At 40.7% G+C, this 27,630-nt stretch overlaps 1 protein-coding gene across 1 annotated transcript in view; it reads right to left on the bottom strand.

The window, feature by feature from the left end:
- Nucleotides 1-26,467, bottom strand: part of ATP6V1H (ATPase H+ transporting V1 subunit H) — a 76,211-nt gene extending 49,744 nt beyond the window's left edge. Inside the window, exons 1-7 of the mRNA XM_054018960.1 lie at nt 26,365-26,467; nt 22,891-23,013; nt 10,436-10,538; nt 9,158-9,247; nt 4,529-4,642; nt 2,965-3,069; nt 335-388 (exon numbers count right to left, since the gene is read on the bottom strand). Coding sequence (XP_053874935.1) covers nt 335-388; nt 2,965-3,069; nt 4,529-4,642; nt 9,158-9,247; nt 10,436-10,538; nt 22,891-22,994 — 570 coding nt within the window. The 5' untranslated portion in view covers nt 22,995-23,013; nt 26,365-26,467. The remainder of the gene's footprint in view (nt 1-334; nt 389-2,964; nt 3,070-4,528; nt 4,643-9,157; nt 9,248-10,435; nt 10,539-22,890; nt 23,014-26,364) is intronic.
- Between the last annotated feature and the right edge of the window lie 1,163 nt (nt 26,468-27,630).

Below are 27,630 nucleotides of genomic sequence, written 5' to 3'. Positions count from 1 at the left end.
TCACAGAGTCTGAATATCCCACTCTGCATGTTACCATTCATTCCCTTGAGTGCACATGAGGCAGAGGTCCCGAAGTAAACTCATACAAGAAGAAAACAGTATAAAAATAAGCCCCAAGGGGGGAGAAAAATAAATGTAAGGTGTAAACATAGGAACACCTTTAAAATGAATTCCCCACTTCTCCCTTTCCCCCACCCCATGTAACTTTTAGGATTGGTTATAGTCTGAGCCTGTTTTAAAATTGATACAGTCAGGGTTAAAGTTTGGTGAATAATAGAGACTGACTGATGTTTTAGGAGGCCACAACATTAACAGGTTACAAAGAGATACTCACATCACTGGTTGAGACTGTTCCTGTTTCAATAGCACCCATGGTACCACGAAGTTTCTAGTGCAAGAACAAAAACTGTTAGCTTTTCTTGTTAAGTCAATTATATTGCTATTACAATAACTTTATGAAAATCAGGATTGTCCCTTAGACCACAGTACAATTTCCACTATTTTGTCCAGGCCAGTTGAGTGTCCCAAATGTCACTGTCCTCCACTACTTTCATTCAGAGACTATTCTACAGATGACCAGATCTGTTGGAAAGTCCTTTCACATATGACAAAACTGTATCTAGCTAAGTCCATTTCTAGTAAGGGGGGGGAGGGAGGGGGAAAAAAAAAAAAAAATCACACTAATTCTACCCTCACAAATCAAGACTACACTAACTGGCAAATAGCGAAGCATCTTCTCACAATCCAATGTTTTGGATTATCCCTGTTTACACAAAGGTGGCAAGAACAACAACAGAACAATGATACCCAAGTGGTCCAGGACAGTGTTATGAGATACACTGAAGTGCATTTTCTCCTTTGAGTTTGTGTACATAACACGGTTCGTCTCAGAATGGTGTAAGCAGAAAGACTATAACCCTGCCTTGGATAATATCAATAAATGACAGTGAAACTGCTTGAAACTTCAGGAAGCAAAAGCAAAACTAAGTTTAACCCACACACCTTCTGGGTGTGGTGTTCTGTCCCAGCTACTGGCACCAAAACCACTTAGAGACAGTTAAATGAGTCTGCTCTACAGCCTTAGCTAACAGCCAGTTGGCTTTTAGCTCATGCGATAGAGGCTCATGCACTAAGCTCCAGAGGTCCCATGCTCAATCCCGCCTCAACTGGGAAGTCTCTGAAGCTCAGGACATGTTTCCTTCGCTAGGGGAAGTATGTAACCCACACATCTCCTGGGTATGGTGTTCTGTCCCATCGGGGGGCGGGGGAAGAGAGAGAGAGAGAGAGATTAATAAATTTGCTCAACAGCCAGTTGGCTTTTGGCTCACACACTAAGCTCCAGAGGTCCCAGGTTCGATTCCACCCGCCAACAACCGGGGTCTGTCGGTGTTACATAACAGTCCAAAAGAATCCAATGTGAAGCTATATATTGGCTAATGGCACTGAAGTATAATTTTGACATAATTCAAAGTATTTTCCCTGCCTAGAAGAGAGTCAGGATTACTTCCAGACATCACAAAATACATTTCAAAATTTAAAAAGGTGTATTTATAACAATGTTCTTTATATTTCAAACTCAACTGCAAGTGATCTAAAAACACTTGAATCAATTTGAAGATATCAAGGCACAGCACTGAGTTTTTAAAAATAAAGTCACGCTTTTTAAGATTCTTACTTTTATAGAAACCATATGGTCTTCTTCAGAAGGTCCTTCGTTTCCAAAAATATTTCTGAGTAAAGTTCGGTCAGAAAGCCTACTGAACTGAGTCCCACAATTTATTAGAATTCAGTTTCACTCCAACACACCATTATTAGAGAATGACAAACTGTTTTTGTAAACAACCTTACACAAAAGTAACAACCCATATGAAACAGCAAACAAACATGGTTTTGCTTCTGAAGAACAAGTCATTCTTACTATACTAGAAATATTGTCACATGCCAATATTGCTCAAACATTTATGCATTTTTAGGTGGCTTCACAGTTTCGGATGTTTCAGACTAAGTGGGGAACAGTTCAGGGGGGAACAATTTTTTTTAAATGGACTCTTCAATCTATCAGAGAAAGGTATAGCACACTCCAGTGGCTGGAACTTGAAGTCAGATAAAGTCCGACTGGAAATAAGGCATAAATTTTCAACAGAGAAAGTAATTAACCGTTGGAACAATTTACCAACAGTTGTGGTGGGTTTTCTATCACTGGCAATTTTTAATTCAAGATGGGCTATTTTTCTAAAAGATCTGCTCTAGGAATTATTTTTGGGAAGTTCCATGGCCTATGTTGTACAGGAGGTCAGATTAAATGTTCATGATGATCCCTTCTGGCCTTGGAATCTATGAATGTTCCTTAGAGTGCAGTTACACTCCAGAAAGCAACAAGAAAAGGAGTTTGTATTCATTTGCTATAGATGATTTCCAAAACTGTTCAGCATAGAACTCAAGACATGATTTTTTTCCCCCCTGAGTGCAAGCCCTCCAAAACAAAAAATATGGGATCTGAAATAAAAGGATTATGTTCTCTCACACAATCATCAGGAGTCAGCATCTTTGTTATTAAATATAAAAAGCAAAATGGAATGCAGTTTGCTCTCTCATAGCTGTGCAGACTTTGTGGAGACGGCACTTTTCAATCAATCACGAAAATAGATATGCTGAATGAGAATGTGCTTGTTTCCCCTCCCCAAAAAATCCTCCTTTTCTTACTCTAGCTGGAATTGAATATACTTTCAAGTACTGTATATGTGAAGTTATAGTATCTCTTACTTTAGAAAGCAAGTCTAAGGATTTGAGAGTTAATTGTAACTGGTAATTACTGAAATCTAAAGCTTTTTTCTTTAAACAAATAATGCATATTTTGTTAATACAGTTACACATTTACACTTTATATACCTTTGTAGGGAAGTTTAAAAATGTAAGCCTTTTAAGAGTGCATTCTAATTTTTTGTTTAAGTTTATTTTTTTTACCTGTGAACTAAGTTGAGTTTTAATCCAGTTGAAGTAATAATTCAGATCACTGCCTTCCATCAGCTCTTTTCCCCAGGCAGCCAATTTGGCAATAATTCTTGCTGCCTGAAAAAGAATTTGGTAAATAGAACTTCAGTTGCAAGTGATCAAAGATTGAATGGAGAAAAAAATACTGCTGTATGCTTTGGAAACCAATTTCAGGGAAAATATTGCTACTTACACAAATACTGCTGCTTTATACATTTTTCAAAGCAAAGCCTTATAGTTTGATTTATTTATACCTAATATTTGTCCTTCAGCTTTTTCTGTTGGCTCTGCCCCTCATTAGTATGCAGAAGCAGTGTACACAGATCAGAGGTTATAAAAGAAAAGAAAAATCTAAGACAGCGTTGTTGCAGTCTAGGGCTTGGTCCTGCAACTGGCTCCTTTCAGAGGCAGGTTTCTGCCAACACAAAGCCAGTTGCAGGATCTGGTCCTAATTGGGTATTTAACATTCATTAATGTCAATTTGCTTAATTTTAAATATTTAATTCTCACAAATATCAATACACAAAGCAACTTTAAATGAGTACATGCACCCGTACTGAAGCAATAAATATACACCGCTACCCTGATATAATGCTGTCCTCGGGAGCCAAAAAATCTTACCGTGTTATAGGTGAAACCGCGTTATATCAAACTTGCTTTGATCCACGGGAGTGCACAGTCCCGCCCCGCCCCCCCGGAGCGCTGCTTTACCACGTTATATCCGAATTCATGTTATATCGGGTCACATTATATCGGGGTAGAGATGTAGTTTCCAGAAGAAAGATGAATTTTATTTATATATTTATTTTTGCCTTTAAAAGGACAGGAAAACCACAGGGGAAATGAGATGGAATCTTCTGAGGAGGAAATGGTACAACACAGAAAACAGGTTTTCATAAGTAGTTCTTCACGATGCCTATGACATGTGAGAAACATACAAACTGGATCCATTTTCTATGCCTACAGTCTTCCCAAGACAATTTATATGCATTCAAGGAATTTTTTGAGGAAAACTGTCAAATTATGCAGCAGGACTTCTACATTCTGCAATACTCCAATGCAGCAGACAAGAGAACCTATAATAACCTCAACTTTTACATACAATACATTGAAGTGAGTAATAAAATTACTGCCCTTAAGGTTTGAAAAGGTGCTAGAAAATTTTATACTCAAACGCATAATTACAGAGGGATCATTGGTTGGTGGATATTTTCTAGTAACTAAACAGATTTCTTTAAAGAAAACTGTTTTTACCACAGATATTTCCTGATCAATGAGACAGGCATGATAATTCATAACAAAGAACAATAGTTCCACATAACACTATTTTGATTCCCAGGAAAAGCAGCATGTATTTTGTAACAAATGGTCATGCAAAATTTGTTGCGTGATAAAACTGGTTTGCCTGACTTGTAAAAGAATAGCCTTTTACCACAAAAGGAATCATTTAAGTTTTATGAATCTGCAAACTCCAAAAAGAAAATAGGTTTCTATTTTCACCACAGCATCTTTGGAGATAAACGCATTTAAAGCTTACCATGTGCACAGTGAAGAGATCTTGGCGGTTCAACATAGGCAGAAAGTAGGACCATGCAGTGTTCTTACCACGTTTTGCATAGTCAAAGAAAATACTAACACGCTGATGCTTTTCCTGCAAAGGGAGGGGGAGGGAAGGAGAAGCTCATCAGTATTTCAGTCACAATTTTATGTTATTTTTTCATGACATTGTCTTCTATTCTCATGAGGTACATTATGAGAGATACATTTCCTGTGTCAATCCCTCTCATTTTAACTACTACCACATACCATTGTTGGATATCCAAAGTGTTGAAACCCAGACTTTAACCACTATTCCATGCTGGTTCCCCATCAACTCCTAAAAGACCGATTCCTCTCACACTCCCAGTTATACTGCAGTTTATGCAGTGTCTGCTTAAAAGAAAAACATGCTGCTTTCTGGCTCAGACATTCAGAATGAAAGATTACATAGCTACTGTGAAGGGCCACATTTTCAGAGGGTTGCAACTCTACCTCTACTTCAGCTTAATAAACTCTGGGCATTAACTTTTTTAAACATTATTTCTTGCACACACAAATGACAGGATTTGTGTGTGCATATTTGCACACTGGTTTGCACTTTCAAGTGTCTGTACATACACAGGAATGTTTTACGTGGCCTTGAAAGTCTATCCTGAAGACTTCAGTTGATGCTTATCTCCAAATGCAAGTCCCATAAGAGGAATTGGAGTTGTACAACAACACTAGCCACAGTTTTGTTTTTAATGCTAGTTTCAAACTGAGGTTTAGTGAGCATATTACACATATATTTAAATTAATGGAGATGTCCTATCTCCTAGAACTGGAAGGGACCTTGAAAGGTCATTGAGTCCAGCCCCCTACCTTCACTAGCAGGATCAAGTACTGATTTTGCCCCAGATCCCTAAATGGCCCCCTCAAGGATTGAACTAACAACCCTGGGTTTAGCAGGCTAATGTTCAAACCACTGAGCTATCCCTCTCCCCAGAGATAAAACTGAATGCCAGTTTTCCCTCTAAGTTATTCTTTATTATAGTTTGTAAATTACACAGATTGATACCAGCATGATTAATATGGAACTAAAGTTTATGAGAACTGTACACCATAGTCCCCAAATAATCTCAACATTTTCATCTAACTTTCTTAAAATCAAATAATTCAGATTGGGATACATTATGTACAGTAACTTCCTACCTATGTGTAGCTTAGGAACATGAAATACACAAGATACATAAAAACATTGGATTTTACTGCTTCTCAAGAAAGCTTTCTATGAAAGAAGCTTCCCAGTTTAAAGAGATCATGAGAAGTTGTGCATTTTGTTTTCCTACAATCAAATGAGAGTTAGCATCCAAAGAAATATTCTTGACAGATGCAAAGATTTCAACACCATTGTGTGAACGCTGTGCTGCCGTCTTTAACAACAGCTAACATGAGCCTGCAATGCTATGTTTGCCTTATTCCCCTTCTCCCTCCCCCAAACCCACTCCAGAGAGTTGTTAACCAAATCTTTTTGCATTTCTTTTCAAGTCTTCAGACTGATACAGGCAGCACAGCTGAATCGGGTGATCAGCATTTCTTCCCTTGGCATCAATATCATGTTCTACTTCAAGAACTAGATTTCAAAGACTGTGTTTAACACCAGTTATTGACAGCAGAGGTGTAAAACAGTGATAGCAAATTGTTCCCAGCTCTCTACAATACAGCACCAATAAGGATGCAACAATGCTCCTTTAGGATGCGGGTAGCAGAAGAACAGAGAAAAAAGAATCTGAAGAACATCTTACGGTCAAGGAACTAAAGGAATAAAATTGGAGCCACTGATGGGCTGAGAGACAAGATGAGGTATATGAAGGCTAAAATATCAGAAGAGCAGAGGAAAACCTCTCTACTTTTAAAATCACAAGCCCATCAAGAAAGAGAATCACTGTTCGTGCCTACAAAATCAATACTGTAAGTTATAGAATAAGACTATCATACGCCCAGAGACTATACCAAAGTTAAAAATCCTGCTCTGACGTTCTGGTAGCTTTGCACTCTCTCCAGAAATCTCTGGTCCTCCAAGTGTACTTGGACTCTAGACCAGTAGAAGTTGACAGACAGAACTGTTTGGGCTTTAAATAAAAAAAACAGCTATGACTCTCTCTCCGAATGGTGGCAGAGTTATATGACATATCAGTCCTTGGAAGAGCTGTATTTCCTTCCTTTCACCCTAAACAGATGCAAGGTATAATTTCAACAACTAGAGCAGGACAATTACTTCCCGTGTCTTAAATACGACACTCCTGTTAATATACTCCAGAATTATACTAGCCTTTTTCACAACTGCATCATAATGCTTACTCATTCAATTTGTGATCCACTCTACCCCCCAGATACTTTTCAGAAGTACTGCTGCCTAACCAGTTAATCCCCATTTTGTAATTTCACATTTGATTTTTCCTTCCTACGTGCAGTACTTTGCAGTTATATTTATTGAATTTCATCTTGTTAAATTCAGATCAATTCTCCAATTTACCAAGGTCCTCCTGACTTCTAATCCTGTCCTCCAAAATATTTGCAACCTCTCCCAGCATGATATCACCTGCAAATTTTATAAGCACACTACTCTATTATCCAAGTCTAGATCATCATATTGGTTCCCTTTGGCTTTTAAAAAAAAAAAAAAAATACCTATAATGAGTCAAGACCTTGTCAGAAGCCAGATAGAGAAACAAGATCACTCAACTGTCAAGGAAAAAGGGAATATAATTTGTTACAAGTTTCTTAACAGACCTTAATCCTACCACTTCAGAAAAAGAGTAGAAATTTTAGTAAACTACAGCAGTACACTTAAGCTGGAGATGGAAGCCTCAGTTTGACATCCATCAAAACTGAAGAATATCATGTTGGGATCAAACATTTGGAGATTAAAAATAAAGACAGGCGTTTACAAGCTTCAAAAATATTAAAATGGAGTAAAAACAGGACTAAACATTTGAAATTCCATTGCACTTTTCACAAATTGTCATACTTGGGTATTTAATTTGATTTAAACACACAAACCCGTAGCCAAGATATTTTAACACACTTTATTTCTTAACATCAACATGATGGCTCAATACTAGAACCAATTAGAAAACTGGTTTCCCTCCCACCCCAGAAAATGTTGACCCCCCTCCCAAAAAAATCATTTAACGTTTTCAATGGAAATTTGATTTTTATCAAAAAGCAAATTTTTAGATGAAAAACTGGAGTTTTTGATGAAAAGCCAAAATGTTCTGCGGAAAGCAGAAACTTCACAAAATGCTTTATTTCATCACAAACCCAATTTTACATCAAAAAGTAATTCTAACAGAAACTTTTTGACCCACTCCACTCAACTATATTCTTAATTCTCTTAAATAATTCAAATGAACACACAGTAAAAGGGATGATTCCCAGAGTGTTAAACATATTTAGGCTACAGAACAGGTTTTAATGCAGAGTTACTCTACCATATAGCTCAGAGGCCCTTTAATATGTTGGAATAGTAAGTATATTGTTTCGCTTTCCTACAGTTCATTTGCCTAAAAAATGCTTTGCTTTAAAAAAGAATGGATACTTTCATACATTATGACTATGTGGAAAGCACTCAGATACTATAGTGATAGGGTTTCAGATTGGCATCTGAAATAAATACTATGATTAATATATTAGAGGTAGATTGGTACAATATGCTTATAAATAAGTTAGGTGCTTGAAAAGCAATACCAAATGACTCCCCAAGTCAGCAATACTGTATATTTTCTGTGGTTCCCACCCAAACCCTATCTACTGATGGACAAGCAATATCTTAGTGTTCATATGCTTGGAATATTTCCACTGCTCTGGTTAACATTCATGCTGTTATAAGGACATTGTGGATTGCTTCTGAATTTACTTCCAGCTTGTTCATACATTTTGATCCTGGTTAGCTGTATAGGCTGAGTCCTACTGATGTTTAATTCGGAATTAACAAAATGGTTTTTTTTAAGCTACTATACCACATTGTCAAGACAACTAGCTGTATTTTAATGACACACGGTTTCATTATGTATATTGTCCTGTTTGTCACTTGATACAAACTTTACTGTTCCAAAATGAAGAGTGAATAAAATTCGAAAGACAGCGAAACGCAGTGTTTCAATGTTTATACTGTCAGCCTGACTAAGATGGATCTTGCACCTGTTTGCAAAATGTGGCCAAACTTAGGCCTTGTCTAAAAACAAAACTGCACAAATTTAAACTAAATTCATTAGGGGTTTGCATGGATGGTGTACAGTAAATAAGGTTGGAGCCACTAATTAAATGAGGAGGATAAAGATATTCAACAGCTGCCTCATTCCCAGAGCAGCATCCATTCTGTGTACTAAGTGTAGCTGGGTCCAATGTGATCGTGTTGATGCATTATGATATTTTGAGTCTTTAAGTACATGAAGGGGTCATGCTAAGATTGCCTGTGAAATCTTAATTCTGGCATTTCCCAACTTCTGAGTGCTTGACTTTGCAACCTAAATATATATTATTTGAATACAGTATTACATACATACACAAAGAGATCAAAATTAGATCAAGAGACACCCAAGTATCAAAGAGGAAGACTTAAATATGAAATAGGTTATTGACCTACTTGCAGCATATCATCAATCATAGTTAGGATGTACTGAACTGTCTGCTCCTTGGAGATATGAGTCATCAAGTTTATGAATGTTTTAGCACACTACAAAATAAAATACATTCAAATTAATATTAGCAATTGTTTTATAAAATGCAGTAGAATCTCAATAATTCACATTTTGGCTTTATGTAAATTTTAAGCATCCTAATGGCTTATTCATCTACAATATAATATGAATACATTTGACATTACAATGAAATACTTTTGCCATTCTGTTCATTACCTTTCACAAATTGTTCTATGGCATTCAATGGAAACGGTGAGAAGTAACTAGCGGGAGTTAGCAAGGTTCCTCAACGTGATTTGTCAAAAGATTAATGAGTCAGAATTAGAATCTCTCCTTCAATGTTTCTTTTAAGAAAAAGAAAGTTTACAAGACATGGGCAAATTTAGTGACAAATGCTGAAGGGATTGCAAGTTTCTCTCTATCAGTGGTGCAGGACCATCACTTGGAAAGCTTATCTGGCCTGCCCATATGTTTCTGACTGGAAGATAGATACAAGTTGGACCTTAAGAATTATTCCAACTGCTTTCCTCCCCCTGGCACAATTTAATCATTATATGTTTTCAGCAGCAGATTTCACGAACTGCTTGAGTTAGAGATTCATGCTTTATCTTACTTGAAAAGAAAATGAGAGCAAGCATATGGAGAGTACGGGGAAAGCTGTTGAGGAGAAGCTAGAAAGAGTCACAAAAACTTACCACTACTCTTAACATTCTATGTAACTTTCAGGCTACTTTATTTCAAACTATGCTGTGTCATCAGTTTAGTGTACCACCTTGGACAGCTACACTGTCACTATACAAACAATGCATATTATATGTAGCTATTTAAATAGTGTATGCATTAGTTACATTTTAAAATGCAAATTCTATTTATTTGAGTTTAAGTTGTACCAAAATGCACCCAATCATATCAGAAAAAAAAAAAATACCTAAAAAGTGTTATCCAAGAGCACAATAAATGTGTGTGAAACTTCCCAATTTCTTTTGATCTCATTCCAGCTGAACACATTTAAAAATTAAGAGGTCTGTTAAAATAATGGCTAAGTTCCACCTCATAAAAATTCATTTACAATATAACTGTCTGAAGCCCTGCTAAAACTTGCTAAATAGCATAACAGCAAAATACATACTTCCAACATTTAATTAGAGATAGTATGGCAAGAGCAACCCCTGCCCTCCCCCCCACCCCACCCCACAAAAAATTAAAAAAGGAAGCTGGGTTACCTGACTGCCTTCCGCTTGCAGCAATTCTTGTTTTTCTTCTGGGCTCCTCTTCTGCTCAAATCTTTGAATAAATTCACAGTCTTCACCTGAAATCATCTGTCCTCTGAAAAACAAAATACGAAGCCATACGAACTTTTTGTATCTGTGTTATTTCAGGCCTTATTTCTTTCAAGATGCTATTTGACATGAGAGGCACTCTTCCTTTATTAAAGTCATAATAAACTTAGTCCTATCATGACTGCGTGAGGCACTCCTATTCTGCTGAGAGCCTCATGTGCAAAGGAATGAATAATTTAATAGGGAATAGGGCAGGGGTCTGCAACCTTTCAGAAGCGGTGCGTGTGTCAAGTCTTCATTTATTCACTCTAATTTAAGGTTTCATGTGCCAGTAATACAGTTTTTAGAAGGTCTCTTTCTATAAGTCTATAATATATAGCTAAACTATTGTTGTATGTAAAGTAAATAAGATTTTTTAAATGTTTAAGAAGCTTCATTTAAAATTAAATTAAAATGCAGAGCCCCCCAGACCAGCGGCCAGGACCAAGGCAGTGTGAGTGCCACCGAAAAATCAGCTCGAGTGACGCCTTTGGCATGCATGCCATAGGTTGCCTACCCCTGGAATAGGGAATAATTTAAAGATGCAATTCTGTGTCTCTTGACTACTCAACAGCATCACCTCAGTCATCCTTAGATTTCCTCCAAGCCGTGGAAGCACATAAGGAATCATTTGAGAGATGCAGTACTGGCTATATACATACTGAAAACAAGATCGGCAACACAACTATAATCCAGTTGAAAAAACATGTGCAAATACAAAACTTGTTAGTCTTATTTTATGAAATAAGAAGTTTTAATGCCAAAAATGAAGTGTGAGGGAACAGGAAATTTTTTTCGAAGTAAAGTTCTGGTTTCTAGGTCAGATTTTTACTTTTTCAAAACTGTTAACACACACTTGTGGTTTTAATCAGTTGATATGTGGTATTTAGAAGATGGTGACTATACCAATCTGACTCGACTTCTAACTGGGTTTGTGGGGTTGAAAAGGAATTTCCCCCCCAGATCAGATTGGCAGTTTTTCGCCTTCCTCTACAGCCTGTGGATGCAAGTCACTTGCCAGGATTAGCTAAGTAGATCTTACTAATCATTTCCCTGCCATTTCAGGGGCCTTGGTGCATCTTGTTTCCTCGTAATCTCTGCCAATGGCACGTTGTAGTTAGTGTCCTGTGAGCTATAATACTTTGTCTCCTATCAGTTGGTTAACATGTGGGTGCTAGGCCACCACAGAAGGTCAGAACAGAATTGGATGTAGTGGTCCCTTCTAGCCTTAAACTATGACCCAATGGACAGGTAAAGGATGGAAGGGGGCGGGGGGGAGGAGGACTTGAGCTAGTGTGTTCCACAGCTACTTCCTTTATCCATCCAAATCTGTAGTTGAAAGTCTGTTGTAGCTAAACATTAGCAACTGTAAAGAACATTAAGATAATTAAAGAGCCACCATTGGTGATATTTCCATTTATCAAACTGAGCTACAGGACTGGCAGAATCTTCTACTTATTACAATGCAAAAGTTATTCCCACACCTGATAATGAGCAGGACAAGGCAGCAGAAACAACACTTATTGTTTGGGTATAGTAAGGAAAATTATGTAGTCAAAGGAAGATGAAAATCCACAGCATTAATACTTGCCAAATATCACAGGTTAACACACAAAGGGACCAAGTTACAGAGGCTGAAGCTCTTCAGAGAAGTGGAGAATTGTGCATAAAGCCATCCAATGCCAAAATTAAACAGACTGGAAGTATAACATATTACTACTTCATGTTTCAGTTTTTCCAGCATTTTTAACTCTTTTTACATTTCCACTGAGTCAAAGGTCTTTTCCACCTACCAAAGCCACACAGAACAAGTTCTTCTAGTCAGCAATTTCCACAATCTGAGTCACTGCCTGCAGGTGGTCCATGATTAAAAATTGAGTAAAAACTCTGCCAGTTCTCAGGGCAGATTCAAGTGCAGTAATCCCTGTAGCGTGTTCACCAGGATTAGTGAAGTACAGAAAATGGAAGATCTGTAATACAACATGTTTATGCTTTTCCCTCTTCTGAATTAAATACCACTGTTACTTGGCCCATCCCAAAGTATCTCTGTCACAGGGTGACTGGCCCCTTTAAGGGGAGGTGGGGCCAGCCACACCTGTGCCATAATTGGATAGCTGCTTCCTGGTGTGAGAGGGTGGGACTAAGGAGGGCCATGTGACAGCTTAATGGACACCTGGGGCCTTATAAAATGATAGAGTGAGATCAATCTGCAGTAGAACCACAGGGAATGGAGCAGACTGCCGTGGAAGGCCCTGGCACAAGGGTCTGTAGGGCATTGGGTATTTCAGGCTAATCAGCCCAACCGTCCAGAGCTTTATACCACAACAGGGAAGGAGTCAAGAAGCAAAGCTCAGAAGGGGCTGAGCACAATACAGAAGGGGAACTAGCCTGGGAGATGAGTGCTCTATCCCAGAGCCAGAAAGACTCACACAGACAGTGAGAAAGGGGATGGGAACAGGGACAGAGAGTTGGGCTGAAGTTAATTCACAAAAAGGCAGAAGAACCTTCTCATCTGCTGTGACTACAGTTGGACTTTTGCTACCCCGGAAGAAGTTAAAATTGTGTTTGTGACTTGGCCGGTGGGCTAGGCCACATCATGACAGACTGGCATGGGGAGAGCTGAGGAGACCCATCTCAGGACAGGAAACTCAGGAAGGGTGTGCCAGCAGCTCCACACTTGACCAACAGGGGATGCTACAGGGCAGCCTGGCCCCAAAACCACCTCCCCGTTTTCACACTTATGTGAAGTTGCTACACTATATGTGGGGCACTACCAAATTCACGGTCCATTTTGGCCAATTTCACAGTCATAGGATTTTTAAAATAATAAATTTCATGTTTTCAGCTATTTAAATCTGAAATTTCATGGTGTTGTAACTGTAGGGGTCCTGACCCAAAAGCGGGTAGTGAGGGTGTCACAAGTTTATTGAAGGAGTGTCGAGGTACTGCCACCCTTACTTCTGTGCTGCTGTTGGCAGCGGCACTGCCTTCAGACCTGGGAGGCTGGAGAGTGGCAGCTGTTGGCAGCACCACCGCCAGCAGCGGCACAGAAGTAAGGGTGGCGTGGTATGGTATTGCTACCTTTACTTCTGTGCTGTTGCCTTCAGAGCTGGGCCCTCAGCTAGCAGCCACCACTCTCCGGCCACCCAGCTCCGAAGGCAGTGCACAAGGGTGGCAATACCACGACCCCCACTACAATAACCTTGCAACCCCTCTGCAACCCCCTTTGGGGTCAGGACCCCCAGTTGAGAAATGCTGGTCTCCCCTGTGACACCTGTATACTATAGGGTAAAAGTACACAAAAGACCAGATTTCACAGTCCATGATGCATTTTTCACGGCTGTGAATTTGGTAGGGCCCTAGCTATACGATAATACTTAACTGGCAAAACATTACCGGGTACAGTTTATAAGATTATACAAAAAGTGAGTTGAAATTGGTCCTCAAGGACCATATCAAATCATATTTTTGACAATCTAGCCAGGCTTCCCTAATTTTAGAAAGATTTCTAAGAACTCACTAGTTGAGGAGTCTTAAGGTTTATACTCAAATTAGGTTGCTAGAGGTCTGCAATCAAATACAGCTTCTGTATTCTTAAAAAGGACACTGATCAACCAGTTACGGCTTAAAAAATAGTGTTCTAAAAATATGGAGCTGCATTCCAAAGGGTCCAATGCAGCTTAGTGATGTATGATTTTTGTCCTTCCCTCCCTCCCTAAGAAAGTTGGATCCAGAAGACCCAGTGTTTGTATTTAGTAATAAGCATCAATGTAAACCTGTGTATATGCATGCCAAGATGGACTATGGGGGAAAATGAGGGAGATTAAATTACCATTTTGCCCCCACAGTAGGAGGAACATCACAATGATGTTCTCCTGATGATCTCTTCTAATCTGTGGGTGGGGAGCATTCCCCTGCACACAAGTGTATCAAGATTTCATTTTTATTTCAAGAGATAATTTTGGATTTTTAATATAACCAGATTTTCCAGGAACAGGAATACAGAATGAAGCCCTTGTTGTATTTTGTATTCTATTTTTGTATGCTTTGACATGTGAAGATTTTGTTGTTCAACATTTTGTTCTTAACACTGCCTCATAACAAGCCATTTCTCAGCATGCATAGGGGCCAACTCACCGCTACCAAAAAGATTTATAAAGCCAAGTCTCATTGGTCCCTTAAGACAGTGGCTTCTGGCAAGATGGAGGTAATTTTTATAACACAGCCCATGGAGACTGTGAAGCCCCCACGGATTAACAAACCTGTACAGTTTTAGTCAGCCAAGAGATTGACATGAGAGAACAATAATCAGTCAGCATTGGTGAAACTAGAAAATTCCATACAATGTAAAAAGTAATCAGAAAATATCCACTTCATTGTTTTTAGAACACTTCATACTAACATAGCACTTGTCATCTTCAAAGAACATTACAAACGTTAAATAAGATTTAAGAAGAGCCCTTGATTACAACTTTAGAGTTTGAGAAAGCAGTGCAAAAATAAGGCATGCGAGTTTATTTAAAAAAAAAAAAATCGGTAAAAAGGTTTATCAACTGTCAAAAAAAGCTTTCAAACAAATAAAGCTCTCTACTTTGATCTAACATTAAAGCTCAAGGAAATCAAAGGCAGAGGAAGACATTCCCTGGAAAAAAGGAAGAATTGAGGTTTAATATTTGTTTATTTATAAGTGCTAGTCTGAGCAGACATTTGTAGCACAGAGTTGTATAAAAGAAGTTTGACAGTTTAGTAAACAATTCATTAATATTTCATCAGAGACTTTGGGAATCTGAATAATGCCTTACCAATGTCAAAAATGCCACCTTCCAATCACTTCATTTTAAAATTAAAATGACTAGTTATCTAATAACCCCAAGGAGTCTCATGAATACCAATGTAAAAGCCATACAACCATGGCAGAAAAACCCAATCCTCCCCTTTGATGCCAGTGGTCAAGATTTTTCCCCATTATTAATATGTTGAGGTTTACCAATTCTTTACAATTAAAGGTTTAAGGCAACCAGCCTCCCCATTTCATAACCCTCTTCCCCCCCCCCACAGAATTATTCAATTGTACTGTTACTAAGACACAGTCAATAAAGCATTGTCCTGCAACCAAGAATGCAGCACAATGAGCTAGAGTGCATTTTGTTCAAGAAGTGCCAGATCTCACATATGCCAAGTCACCGTGTACCTTTTCTAGTGCTAGACAGCAAGTCAAATTCTTCACACTCAAAAAGGAAATAGTTTCACCAGATAGATTCAGATAATTGATAGATTCTCAATTCTAAGGCCAAAAGACCATTGTGATTATCTGATGCACCTGTAAAGCTTTACATTGGTAAGTCATTTGATTGTTAAATAGTTTTCCCATGTGATGTTACAGACTAATGTTATGTTCCCTTTAAGTATGAGCCACTCACACTGCTGCCCATTAATCGTACTACAACTCTGCCACTTATCCCATGGAACAAATAACTTTTTTTTTTTTTTTAAAGGCAAAATAAAGTCAATACTTCATTCGCACCCTGGATATGAGGCAGGCATTAGTAACTGCTATTATAGGACTGAAGAAGGCTGATGTTGGTTATTGTTCTATATAATTCTTAAGCAACAAGTGTTTGTAAGAGAGCATTTATAAAAAGCTCTTTGTCAGAGTAGTTGATACAGACACTTGTGATTAGTTTGGTTTTTCCATCATGCATTCCTCATGATAACTGTAGTTCCTGTTTTGTTCACATGACACAGCAAAGTGAAACTGGCTGTTTTAAACAGAATATTAGACACTTCTATTAATTACTATTGGTACCACCCCATACTCACTTTATCAGCATGTCAAGATGCAAAGTTTTTACCCAAGTGCCCTTGGCACGTGATGCTTTATGACAGTATTAGGGGACACTCATATGATCTGATTGCTTGACTGGTTTAATAATCATATTCAAGTTTATATAGAGGGAATGGCTTCTGTGCAATTGTACCAGCACAAACTGCACCAAGCAGAAAAAAAATCTCTAAAAATGTTTTAAAGGCAAGAAATTATAAAAACATTGACATACGATTTGATTTTAGTCAATTTCAAAAAATTAAAGCTGACTCTCTCTTTACAAATAAAATCCACAACCACCAAGAATGTAAATACCCCTTTTTAAAACACTTGGCGATCCTCGGAAGGCAAAGTGTGAACTATTATGCATCACACAACTCACTCAAACATCAAGTGTTCTTGTATGTTTGCATCCTACAGTACAGTACTGTAGTTTTCTAAATGCAAGAGCATGGATTCTGAGAAGGGTATCTACTGGTTCCAATAGAGCAGCAGTTCTCAAACTGTGGGTTGAGACCGCAAATTGGGTCACGACCCCATTTTAGTGGGGTCGCCAGGGCTGGCTTAGACTTGCGGGGGCCCGGGGTTGAAGCCCGAGCCCCACTGCCTGGAACTGAAGCCGAAGCCAGAGGGCTTCAGCCCTGGGCAGCAGGGCTCAGGTTACAGATCCCCTTCCTGGGGCTGAAGCCCTTGAGCTACAGCTTCCCCCCCCCCCACACACACACACACACACACCCACCCACAGTGGTAGGGCTCGGGCTTTGGCCCTCCCACCCAGGGCAGTGAGGCTCAGGCGGGCTCAAGCTTCAGTTCCCCTCTTCCCCCACCCTTCTGGGGTCATATTGTAATTTTTGTTGTCAGAAGGGGGTGCAATGAAGTTTGAGAACCTCTGCAGTAGAAGACTATTTTACCGTTTTTTAAAGTCTCCTTCAGGAAAGGGAAACCTGGCTTCCCTCAAGTGAAATATTCTGATTTTACAGTGCAGCAGCATGAAGACAATGTTTTCTACAGTCTATACACAAAATTAAGTGTAAACTACTACACAAAGGCTGTTAGTTTTTTTGTTTTGTTAAGACTATTGACCCTAGTTAGAATTACACCCAAAACTAGGTAAACGGACATTTCGGTATTAAAATAATGAATTCTCAGTTCAATTAATTTGCAAAACTGACAATATAGTCAATGACAAATGCAGAAAATATTTTCAGTTATAATGATACTACCTAAATATTTTAAGTTCTTGCAGACATGCTACACATTCTGAAATCAAACACTGCCAGTAAACACAGCTACATGTTTTGTGTAATTTGACTTTTTGTTTACATGCATAACATTCAGAGGCAGGATAAACAATACACTAGTTAGACTTAGACTAAACTGACCCTGTACTAGAGAACTCAGGACCTAGATACTGGCATATACTAGAATTTGAGCAACTGTGAGCAAGCAACTTTACTCCAGCAATGCAGAATGGGCAGAGGTGAACTTTGGAAGACACCTCTCCTGTGTGCTTTAAAACCACTATTTAATGTAATTTTAAAACAGCTCATAAAATATAACTAACAGCATATATACCACTTATAAAACCACAAATAAATAAAATGGCACCTCGAGAAAACTGAACATAAAATCTTATCCCAATCTAGGGCCAAAACCAGAAGACCTGATTTGAGACAGGCCTCCATTTTTGAGGGCACATGAAATGTGCTAACAGTTTTATCTATGGACTGTCAGCACAGCATCTCAGATAATCTTAACTCTCAGAATGGAGCATGAAAGAGGCGCTCTCTAAAATAATCAGGATCAACCCACATAGGTCAATCACCACTTTGAACTGCATCAAGAAATAAATCAAATGCAAATGTTATCTGTATTATCATAGCACACAGGAGCCCCAGTCATGAACCAGGACCCCACTGTTCTAAGCGCAGTACAGTCCCCAACACGTGTTGTCGACCAAGCACTAGTGCACTATGCTTCATTCTAGAAACATCACTAAGTAAATGGGCAGTTGCATTCTGCGCTAGCGAACATTCCCAAATGGTCCAAAAGTATAGCTCCATCTTGACTGAACATGTTGCAGTAATCTAATATGGAAATAGTGGAGGCCATACACATCAGGAAAAGTCACAAATTTTCATTCCTCCAGGAGCTGCCAAGGATAACAAGGTTCAGCATCTTGAGAACAAAAGGCAGGCATACTCTCTCAATAAAGGGACCATACCACCTTTCTGCCATCTTCTCATGATGGTCTCCCATCGTTCTAGCATCATAGAAACTTAGAGATGGAAGGGACCTCGTGGACATAGTCCCATCCCCACTAATGCTGACACAGTACCAACCATACCTAGACCTTTGCTGGCAGGCGTTTGTCTAACCTGTTCCTAAAAACCTCCAATGACAGGGACCCCTCCACCTCTCCTGGAAGCCTATTCCAGAGCTTAGTAGCCTTATAGTTAGAAAGGTTTTCCTAGCATCTAGCTTAAATCTCTCTTGTGCAGATTAAGTTGATTACTTCTTGTCCTAGCTTCAATGGACATGGAGAATATTTCATCACTGTCCTCACTATACCAGCCCTTTTGAAGACTATTATTAGGTCAACCCTCAGCTTTCTTTTCTCAAGACTAAGCATGCCTAAATTGTTCAACTTTTCCTCATATAGAAGGTTTAAAAAACCGGACCTCTTTTTTGCTTCTCTACTCTGGGTTCTCCTCAGTTTGCCCACATCTTTCCTAAAGTGCGGTGCGCACCACTGGACTCCAGTGGGGGCCTCACCAGTGCCAAGTAGAGTGGAACAATTAACTCCTGTATCTAACAAACACCACTCAAGTTAATATACCCCAGAACGATATTAGCTTGTTTTGCAACTGCATCACACTGTTAGTTTGTATTCATTTTGTGATCCACTACAACTCCCAGACCCTTTTCTGCTGTACTATCGCCTAGCCAATTAGTCCCCATTTTGCAATTGTGCATTTGACCTTTTCCTTCCTAACTGCAATACTTTGCACTTGTCTTTACTGAATTTCAGACCAGTTCACCCACTCGTAAGGTTCTTCTTAATTCTAACCATATCCTCCAAAGTGCTTGCAAGCATTCCCAGCTAAGTGTCACCCGCAAATTTTATAAGCATTATCAAAGTCTTTAATGAAAATATTGAATTGTATTGGACCAAACACAGACCCCTGCAGAACCCCACTATATACACTCTCCCAATTTGACAGTGAACCATTGAAAAGTACTTTTTATGTCGGGTTTTTCAACCAATTATGCACCCACCTTATAGTAATTTCAGCTAGACCACCTTCCCCTACTTTATTTATAAGACTATCATGTGGAAGACTGTCAAAAGCTTTACTAAAAATCAAGATAAATCACGTACACTGCTTCCTCCCATCCACTGCAGTAACCCTGTCAAAGAACGAAATTAAGTTGGTTTGGCATGGATTTGGCTATTGCTTATCACCCTCTTATCCTCTAGTTGTTTTCAAATTGATTGTTCAATAATTTGTTCCAGTATCTTCTCATGTATCAAAGTTTGTCAGACTGGTCTATAATTCCCTGGGTCCTCTTTTTAAAGATAGATACTATGTTTGCCCTTCTTCAGTCCTCTGGGACCTCACCCATCCACTATGAATTCTCAAAGACAATTGCTAATGGTTCCAACATCACGTCAGCTAAATCCCTAAGCACTCAAGGGTGAATTTTGCCAGGCCTTGCCAACTTAAATACATCTATATTATCTAAATATTCTTTAACCTGTTCTGGCTTGTGTTCCTTCCTTCTTGTTAATATTAATTGTGTTAAGCATCTGGTCACAATTTTTTACTTTTTTGTATGAAGAATTCTAGGATAGTTAAGCCTGCTCGGACACTTCTTATGAAATAAGAGTGGCTTTGTTCAGTTTAGCTTACACCCCTTCCAAAGCAACGCAAGCTAAACCTAACAAACCCATTCTTATTCCATAGTAAAAGTGTCCACACAAGCAGTTATACCAGTATAACTATACCAGTTTAAATTCACTACTTTCCCAGGTAGACAAACCCTCAGGCATAGAGAGATGAAGTGTTCACACTCCCACTTCAATTAGATTAATTAGACATTAAGGCCTGGGAGCTCCAGGGGTTCCCGCAACCTCCATGACTTCAGCCCATGGCAACCAGGAGCTGCATGGGGTCCCCACCAGAGGCAGCAGGGGTACCCCACAGCTCCCTGCCCTTGCGGGTGGCAGGGGACCCTGCAGCTCCTGACCACTGCAGGCTGAAGTCACAGAGGTCGCTGGAAGTCACAGATTCCGTGACTTCCACAACCTCCATGACTAAACCATAGCCTTAACTATAACCTAAAACTGATTCTGGAAAGGACTCTTTACAACTCTAAAGCTCACCATCTCTACTATGAAACTGACCTAAGAACTCTACTCATATCTGTACGTATAATGATCTTTTAACCAATACTCTCTCTCTTCTTTTTCTAATAAATGTTAGCTTAGTTAATAAGAATTGGCTGTAAGCGTGTATTTGGGTAAGATCTAAGATATTCATTAACCTGGTGGGTAACGTGTCCGATCCTTTGCGATTGGTAGAACTTTTTATATGATGAACAAGATTTTCAGTAATCCTTATCATATTTGATTTGGCTGTCTGGGTGGATGCTCAAGGCTGGGTTCCTTTAAGGGAACTGTATTTCTGGCTTCTGGGTAACCAGTAAGGTATTGTAGAAGCTGTTTTGTTGCTGGCTTGGTGAATCTAAGTATTAGAATAACTAGCAGTTTTGGGGATTGTCTGCCCCATGCTTTACAGTTTGCCTTAATTAAGCAACTTCAGCATGGCCCCCTCGGGACACCACACAAACTGGCAAAAAGCCTCAATCTCAATGCTATTATACAGCAACTCCTCACTAAACATTGTAGTTATGTTCCTGAAAAATGCTACTTTAAGCGAAATGATGTTAAGCAAATCCGATTTCCCCATAAGAGTTAATGTAAATGGGGGGGGGAGGAGAGAGTTAGGTTCCAGGGAAAAAATTTTCACCAGACAAAAGACATAAGTTTTAAACAAACAATACTGTACACGGCAATGATGATTGTGAAGCTTGGTTGAGGTGGTGGAGTCACAGGGTGCAAGAGGGTGGGCTATTTCCCAGGGAATGCTTTGCTGCTGAATGATGAACTAACACTCAGCTGAGCCCTCAATGGTGAGCACATTGTTGTTAGTGTAACTTCACATTCTACAAGGCAGCACCAATGGAGGGAGGAGACAATATACGCATGGCAGTGGCTGCAAACATTCCCTGCGGAAACTGAACGTGATGATGAACCCACTCAAGCACAATCACTCCCTCCAGTTTCCAAAGTGGCGGGGGGGGGGGGGTAGGAGGAGGTGCATGTGTGTGTGTGTGACACAGAGACGCACCCAGTGTGTGTGAGTGAGTGACATACACATCCCATGTGTGAGAGAGAGAGATGCACATTGCCCCTTTAAGTAAGCTGACCCCACTGTAAGTACACTGCCTTTTTAAGTAGATCAGCAAGTTGAGACCGCAGTTGCTGCCAGCAAGCTCCCTCCAGCCCCCTCTGTCCTGAGCTCTGTTGTGTGCACCCCCCAGCTCTGTAGAGATAGGGTACAGGAGCGGGGGAAAGGGGACACCCTGACATTAGCACTCCTCTTCCCTCCCTCCCCCCGCACAGCAAGCAGGTGGCTCCCGGGAGCAGCTCCAAAGCAGATTGCAGGAGCGGCACATGACAGTGGGGGGAGGAACACCTGAACTGCCTGACAATTGATAGCCTGCTGGGCAGCTGCCACACAGGGAGCTGATGGGGGGGGGGGGGTGCCAGCCCACCCTGGTTCCAAGCCCCCACCAGCTAGCTCCAACAGGCTGCTCTTCCTGCAAGCAGTGGACAAAGCAGGCGGCTTCCAAACAACATTACAAGGGAGCATTGCGCAGCTTTAAGCGAGCATGTTCTCTAATAGATCAGAGATGTAACAATGAAACAAGGTTAACCGGGACGTTAAGTGAGGAGTTACTGTACAGGCAAAACTTTGCTATTGCTAGTATACCTACTTTGTTCAGGGGGGGGCTCAGAGGTTGGACTAAGCCATGATAACAAAATTGCAGTTTTGTCAGTATAAGCTCCATACAATCCGAGTGATTTGCAAGTACAGTACACCTATACTGGCAAAGCACTTCTCATGTAAACCTGGCCTCAGTCCTGTGCTTTTCCTATTTGGCCATGCTTTTTGGGAGGAAACACTGTTCCAATGGTAGGTGGAATGTAATCAATTTTAGTAAACTTGTCTTCAAAACAATGTTTCTGAGGACCACGTATTGAATTCAAAAAACAAAGTTCCTTTTCTTGAAATAAGTCCATAGGAAATTATCCCAGCTATTTCCATTCACTGTAGGTTTTTTCCACTTTTATAGTGTCATGATAGAATGACACTTCTCATGTTACACGTCATAATGGATATTCACAAGAATCCACAAGCTAGTAGAAAATGCAGCTGTCAATGATTCACGGTCAGTTTATACTTACTGGAGATAGGACTGCCAGTTTACTTTGTTTGCCCGAACTTCAGCAGCTTTGGCAGCAATTATGTTTGTTGGGACAGCAGCATCCACAGCACCTCTGATATCCATTTTAATCTCGATTTAAAATCTGTTCAGAAATACATTATGAGTCAGATCTGAGACAAGTACAATAAATTAGGAACACAGACAGACTATGTGCCCAAGATTTCCAGCAGTTTTTAAAATGATTTTAGGTGTCCAATTTGGGACACCTTAAAGGAGATAGTTTTCACAGTGTGGGCACCACGTATTTTCTAAAAATAAGGCCTCTTTATGGAATCTCAAGTCTGGCATCCCCCTCCCCCCACCCAAAAAAAAAAAACCCTAGGAAACCACAGGTTGCTTTTGAAAACTTGGCCTGTACTTCTAAATCATACATCTTCCTCTTCCATTAATTTTAAGTCACAATGAAAAAACATTGTGCTCGTGCAATGATGTGAAAATATTTCATGGGATAAGGTATATACTAAAACTAATTTAAATATTAATTGATTGTCTGCTGTTTATGTTGCATAGAAATTTTCTCCAAAACCCATTCACAATGGAGGATAATTGTCAGAGGCTAAAGCATTTTTTACTACCTCTTTTAAGTAGTTCTTTAGCTAAATAAGAATATAAACTCTTCATGGGTGTAAGCTTTGGTTGTTGATAAAGGGATGATGTTTGGAGATGCATAGACCTCAATTCTGACAGTCACATCAAAGACAGCACTTGAAAGACTTACAAAAGCATAAACAGTGGGAAAACAAACCTATACACGAGTTACTTTCAAACAAATTGTATTTGACAAAAGTCTTCAACTCTTCCTTTAAAAAGCTGAAAATTTCTTCATACCAAGCTTCAGCCTTGGAGATCTGCAGGGCTTGAAAAATATCCACTTGCCTGTGGCAAAAAGGACATTTATGAACAATTTAAGATTTCCTTTTCTATATTTAAAAAAAAAAGTTTCTGGTCTTATGGTTAGGATGACCTTCCCAATGTGAACATAGTGTTCACTGATGCAGTGAGTGTACAGGCATCTCCAGTGCTAGCTGCTCCATTTTCCTAATCTGCAGCAGAGTGAAAACTATTGATAATGAAAGGTGTACATAAGCAGAAGTTAAACTGACAAGAATCAAAGTCAGGTCATCTTATTTTGCTGTTGATTAGTCAAGGTCAATACTTAAGCTATTCACTGGAGAGTGAGGATGTCAGAGTGTAGCAGACACATGTCACACCACCTCCACAGCAGCCAGAAAACTGAGGGAATATTAGAGCAGTAGAGATTTCCATCAGCCTTCACAACAGGTTAGAGACTGTGGTGAGGATGTACATAGAGAGAGTATCTAAGGAAGAAAGTTTAAAAAAGCAACAATGCAAAGAGATAAAAAGGGACAGACGTGCATGGAGAAAGGAAGATGGAGAGGAAACAGACATTAATGGCAACACAAGTAAAACAGAAACATCACGGTCTATTTTAGGACAGAAACAAAAACGGAGTGAAGCCAGAAAACAAAAGAAGGCAAAACAGAGTATGTTAATTAAAAAGATTGTAAACAGAATTTAAACACAGTACAAAACTGTTGTAATCCTTTATATTGCAGGAAGAGTTGCAATAGAGGCAAGGCAGCACAGGTATTTTTCACTTATGTGAGTACACAAAGTCATTGGGTTAGTAAATGTTCAGTAAGCTTTTCAAGGTGGGTAACACCAACAGGTCAGAAAGGTCAGTCAGGAACAGTAAACAATTAACCATAGGGTATGCAATATTAAGACAATCATAGGCATGGAAAAAATTATAGCAAAATAAACTAAGCAGCATTTGCAATAAGAAGAGCCCAGAAGAGCCAAGCTCCCGCATTTACTCCGCAACAGAAAATGAGAAGAGTTCGTGAAGTGACACAAAGTTTCTCACTGTTTCATTTAGACACAATGAAAGCCATGCATGAAAAAATTCTCTAAGAAGAAAAAAAGGAAAATAAAAACAGGTCAGACTGAACTTATCCCATCCCACTGTTATGTATTCCTGTGTGTTCTGCTCTCCATATCAGAGTCTGGCTGCATCAATAATGAAGTTGCTCCAGCTTTAAAGAAACGTTTCCCAAACATATCTGAGACGTTTTAAAACTTAGGAAGTTATTTGAATAAAGATTGCTTCAAAGAACTGCATTTTTGCAACTCCAGAAGTAGCCCTAAAAGTAACTTGAAAGCGGTATGACTTGTACCCAGGAGCTCTCAATTAGAAAAGGCACAGATGTCCTATTCAGCATGTATCACATAATTTAGGCCTCATTTAATGTAGTAATTTGTCTTACAGCTAGTCATTCCCCTAGGGACATCAAGTCTTGCTTCTCAAGAACTAGCCAAAAATCAGAAGTCTTCACTGGCATATCATGCTACATAAATATTTACCCTTTGGCAATAACAGTAACACTAAGTCTCAATATCACAGACAGCGACCTTCACAAACCTTTCTCTTTCCTTTACGGCCTAATCTCCATCGGACTGATTTCACAACAAGGAGTGTGTTTGCAGCAGGTTGAAGCCTGGCAGGAGCAGGAACTCTACACACCCTAAACTAGAACTACCTCACCCAACCAGCCTGGAGGTCTTTGACCACCACCACAAAGAAGCAGAATCTCTCTTCACCATTTTCTACTCCCCCATACAACCCCTCACTTCTATTATTGAATAAAAAAGCAACTTTACTTCCCATTATTATTTCATGGAGGAAGAGAAAATAAATACACCCTTCAACATTGCACTTTTGGGAGCTTTACTGTGAACACACCAGCATGTTCGTTGTGCCCCTTAAAGGGCTCTATGACCTAATTCTTAAGAGGAAGTAGCAGGGTCCATTTTAAATGCTTATCCGACTAGTGGGGACTGGAAGAGAGGGTTTAGGAAGCTCAAGAATGGGGAAGTTAGAGGCAAGCAGGAGCAGGCCAAGAGAGAACTGAATGGGGGTGCAGCACTTTGCTGTACACAAGCAGCCTGCAGAGCCCAGCAGACTGCGCTGGTGTTACAGACGGGTGCAGCAGTCACATTGCAGGATCCCAGCACTGATGTACCCAGGCTGCCCACAAAACCTTAGGAGGGGCCTTGCCGCTCCATGCACTGCTAAGGGGCGTCTAAGTAAAGCAGCTTCAGAGGAGGCCTCGGCGAGAGCCTGAGCCCATTACCCTTCTCCCGCGAACCCACCGAGCAGCTGCGCAGCAGAGAGCCCTCCGAGCAAGGCAGCGACCTCAACGCCGGGGCAGGGAGGTGCTCGCGGGGGGCGCCACCCCGAACTCTGCCCCAGCCCGCTCCGGGCTCCCAGCACCGCGGCAGCCCGGGGGCGCTGAGGCAGCGGCCGAGCCCGCTCCGTTGTTCTCCCCGCTCGCACCCAGGGAGGGGCAGAAGGGGGAGCAAAGCCCCCGCCCCCACCTCCAAGCGGGGCGGGGTGGGGAGCCGCTCTTACCCCCTCAGTCTGTGGCCGGGCCCGCTGAGCGTCTCCGGCAGCGGCGCTGAGCTCCCGGGCTCCGCAGCTCCAGGGCAGCTGAGGAACACGGCTGAGACAGCGGGGGCGGTCATGTGACAGCACTCACCTGACTGCACAGCCCGACGGCGGCCGGGAAGGCCCAGTTCGCGCAGTCACAGCGCGCACGCTGAGGACGAGGGCGGGGTTGCCTCGGTTGCTGGGGTTACTGCTCGAGCTGGCCGGGTCCTTCTTTGAAACACGTTCCAAGCCGACCTGGCTGCGGCTGGCAGAGCCAAGTGTGCTCTGGAGAGAGCCAGAAGCCACTAGGCTAACCAGTGCCTGCTCAAGGGAGCTTCCATGGGTCTTAGGCCTCCAGCCAGCACCTGGCCATAGGCAGGGACCTGCGTCCCTCTCCCTCCAGACTGGGGGTTACAGCCCCTTTGCAATTCACTGTGATCATCCCAGTCGCTCTGCCCTTAGTGCAGCACCTGCTGCTCACTCTGTGTCAGGAATGATGACGCAGCCCAGTACAGTTAGTTTAGGGCAAAAGCATTACAGAGAAAACATCTACATGCAAACTGAGCTTGCCAGCTGCCACCCATCTTCCACATGGAGACCCCAGCAGGTTCCAGTCCTTCAAACCCTTCCAGCAGGGTTTTGACTTCTCTCAGTTACAGTTTCATGTTAGTTTTAGGGTCAAAATGAGGACCTCTTTCTCTTCCTTTCTAAGGAAACTACAACGCATTGATGTTCTTCCTGAAAACACCATCCTGGCCACCATGGATGTAGAAGCACTTTATACCAATATTCCACATGAGGATGGACTACAAGCTGTCAGGAACAGTATCCCTGATGAGGCCACAGCAAGCCTGGTGGCTGAGCTTTGTGACTTTGTCCTCACCCACAACCACTTCAGATTTGGGGACAACTTATACCTTCAAGTCAGTGGCACTGCTATGGGTACTCGCATGGCCCCACAGTATGCCAACATTTTTATGGCTGACTTAGAACAACGCTTCCTCAGCTCTCGTCCCCTAATGCCCCTCCTCTACTTGCGCTATATTGATGACATCTTCATCATATGGACCCACAGAAAGGAGGCCCTTGAAGAATTCCACCTGGACTTCAACAATTTCCACCCCACCATCAACTTCAGCCTGGACCAGTCCACACAAGAGATCCACTTCCTGGACACTACAGTACAAATAATTGATGGTCACATAAACACCACCCTATACCGGAAACCTACTGACCGCTATACGTACC

Source organism: Malaclemys terrapin, chromosome 2 (assembly GCF_027887155.1).
Source record: "Malaclemys terrapin pileata isolate rMalTer1 chromosome 2, rMalTer1.hap1, whole genome shotgun sequence".
NCBI classification, from domain to species: Eukaryota; Metazoa; Chordata; order Testudines; family Emydidae; genus Malaclemys; species Malaclemys terrapin.
The sequence above is the reverse complement of the archived record's forward strand: the minus strand, read 5'-3'. Positions and strand labels throughout refer to the sequence as shown.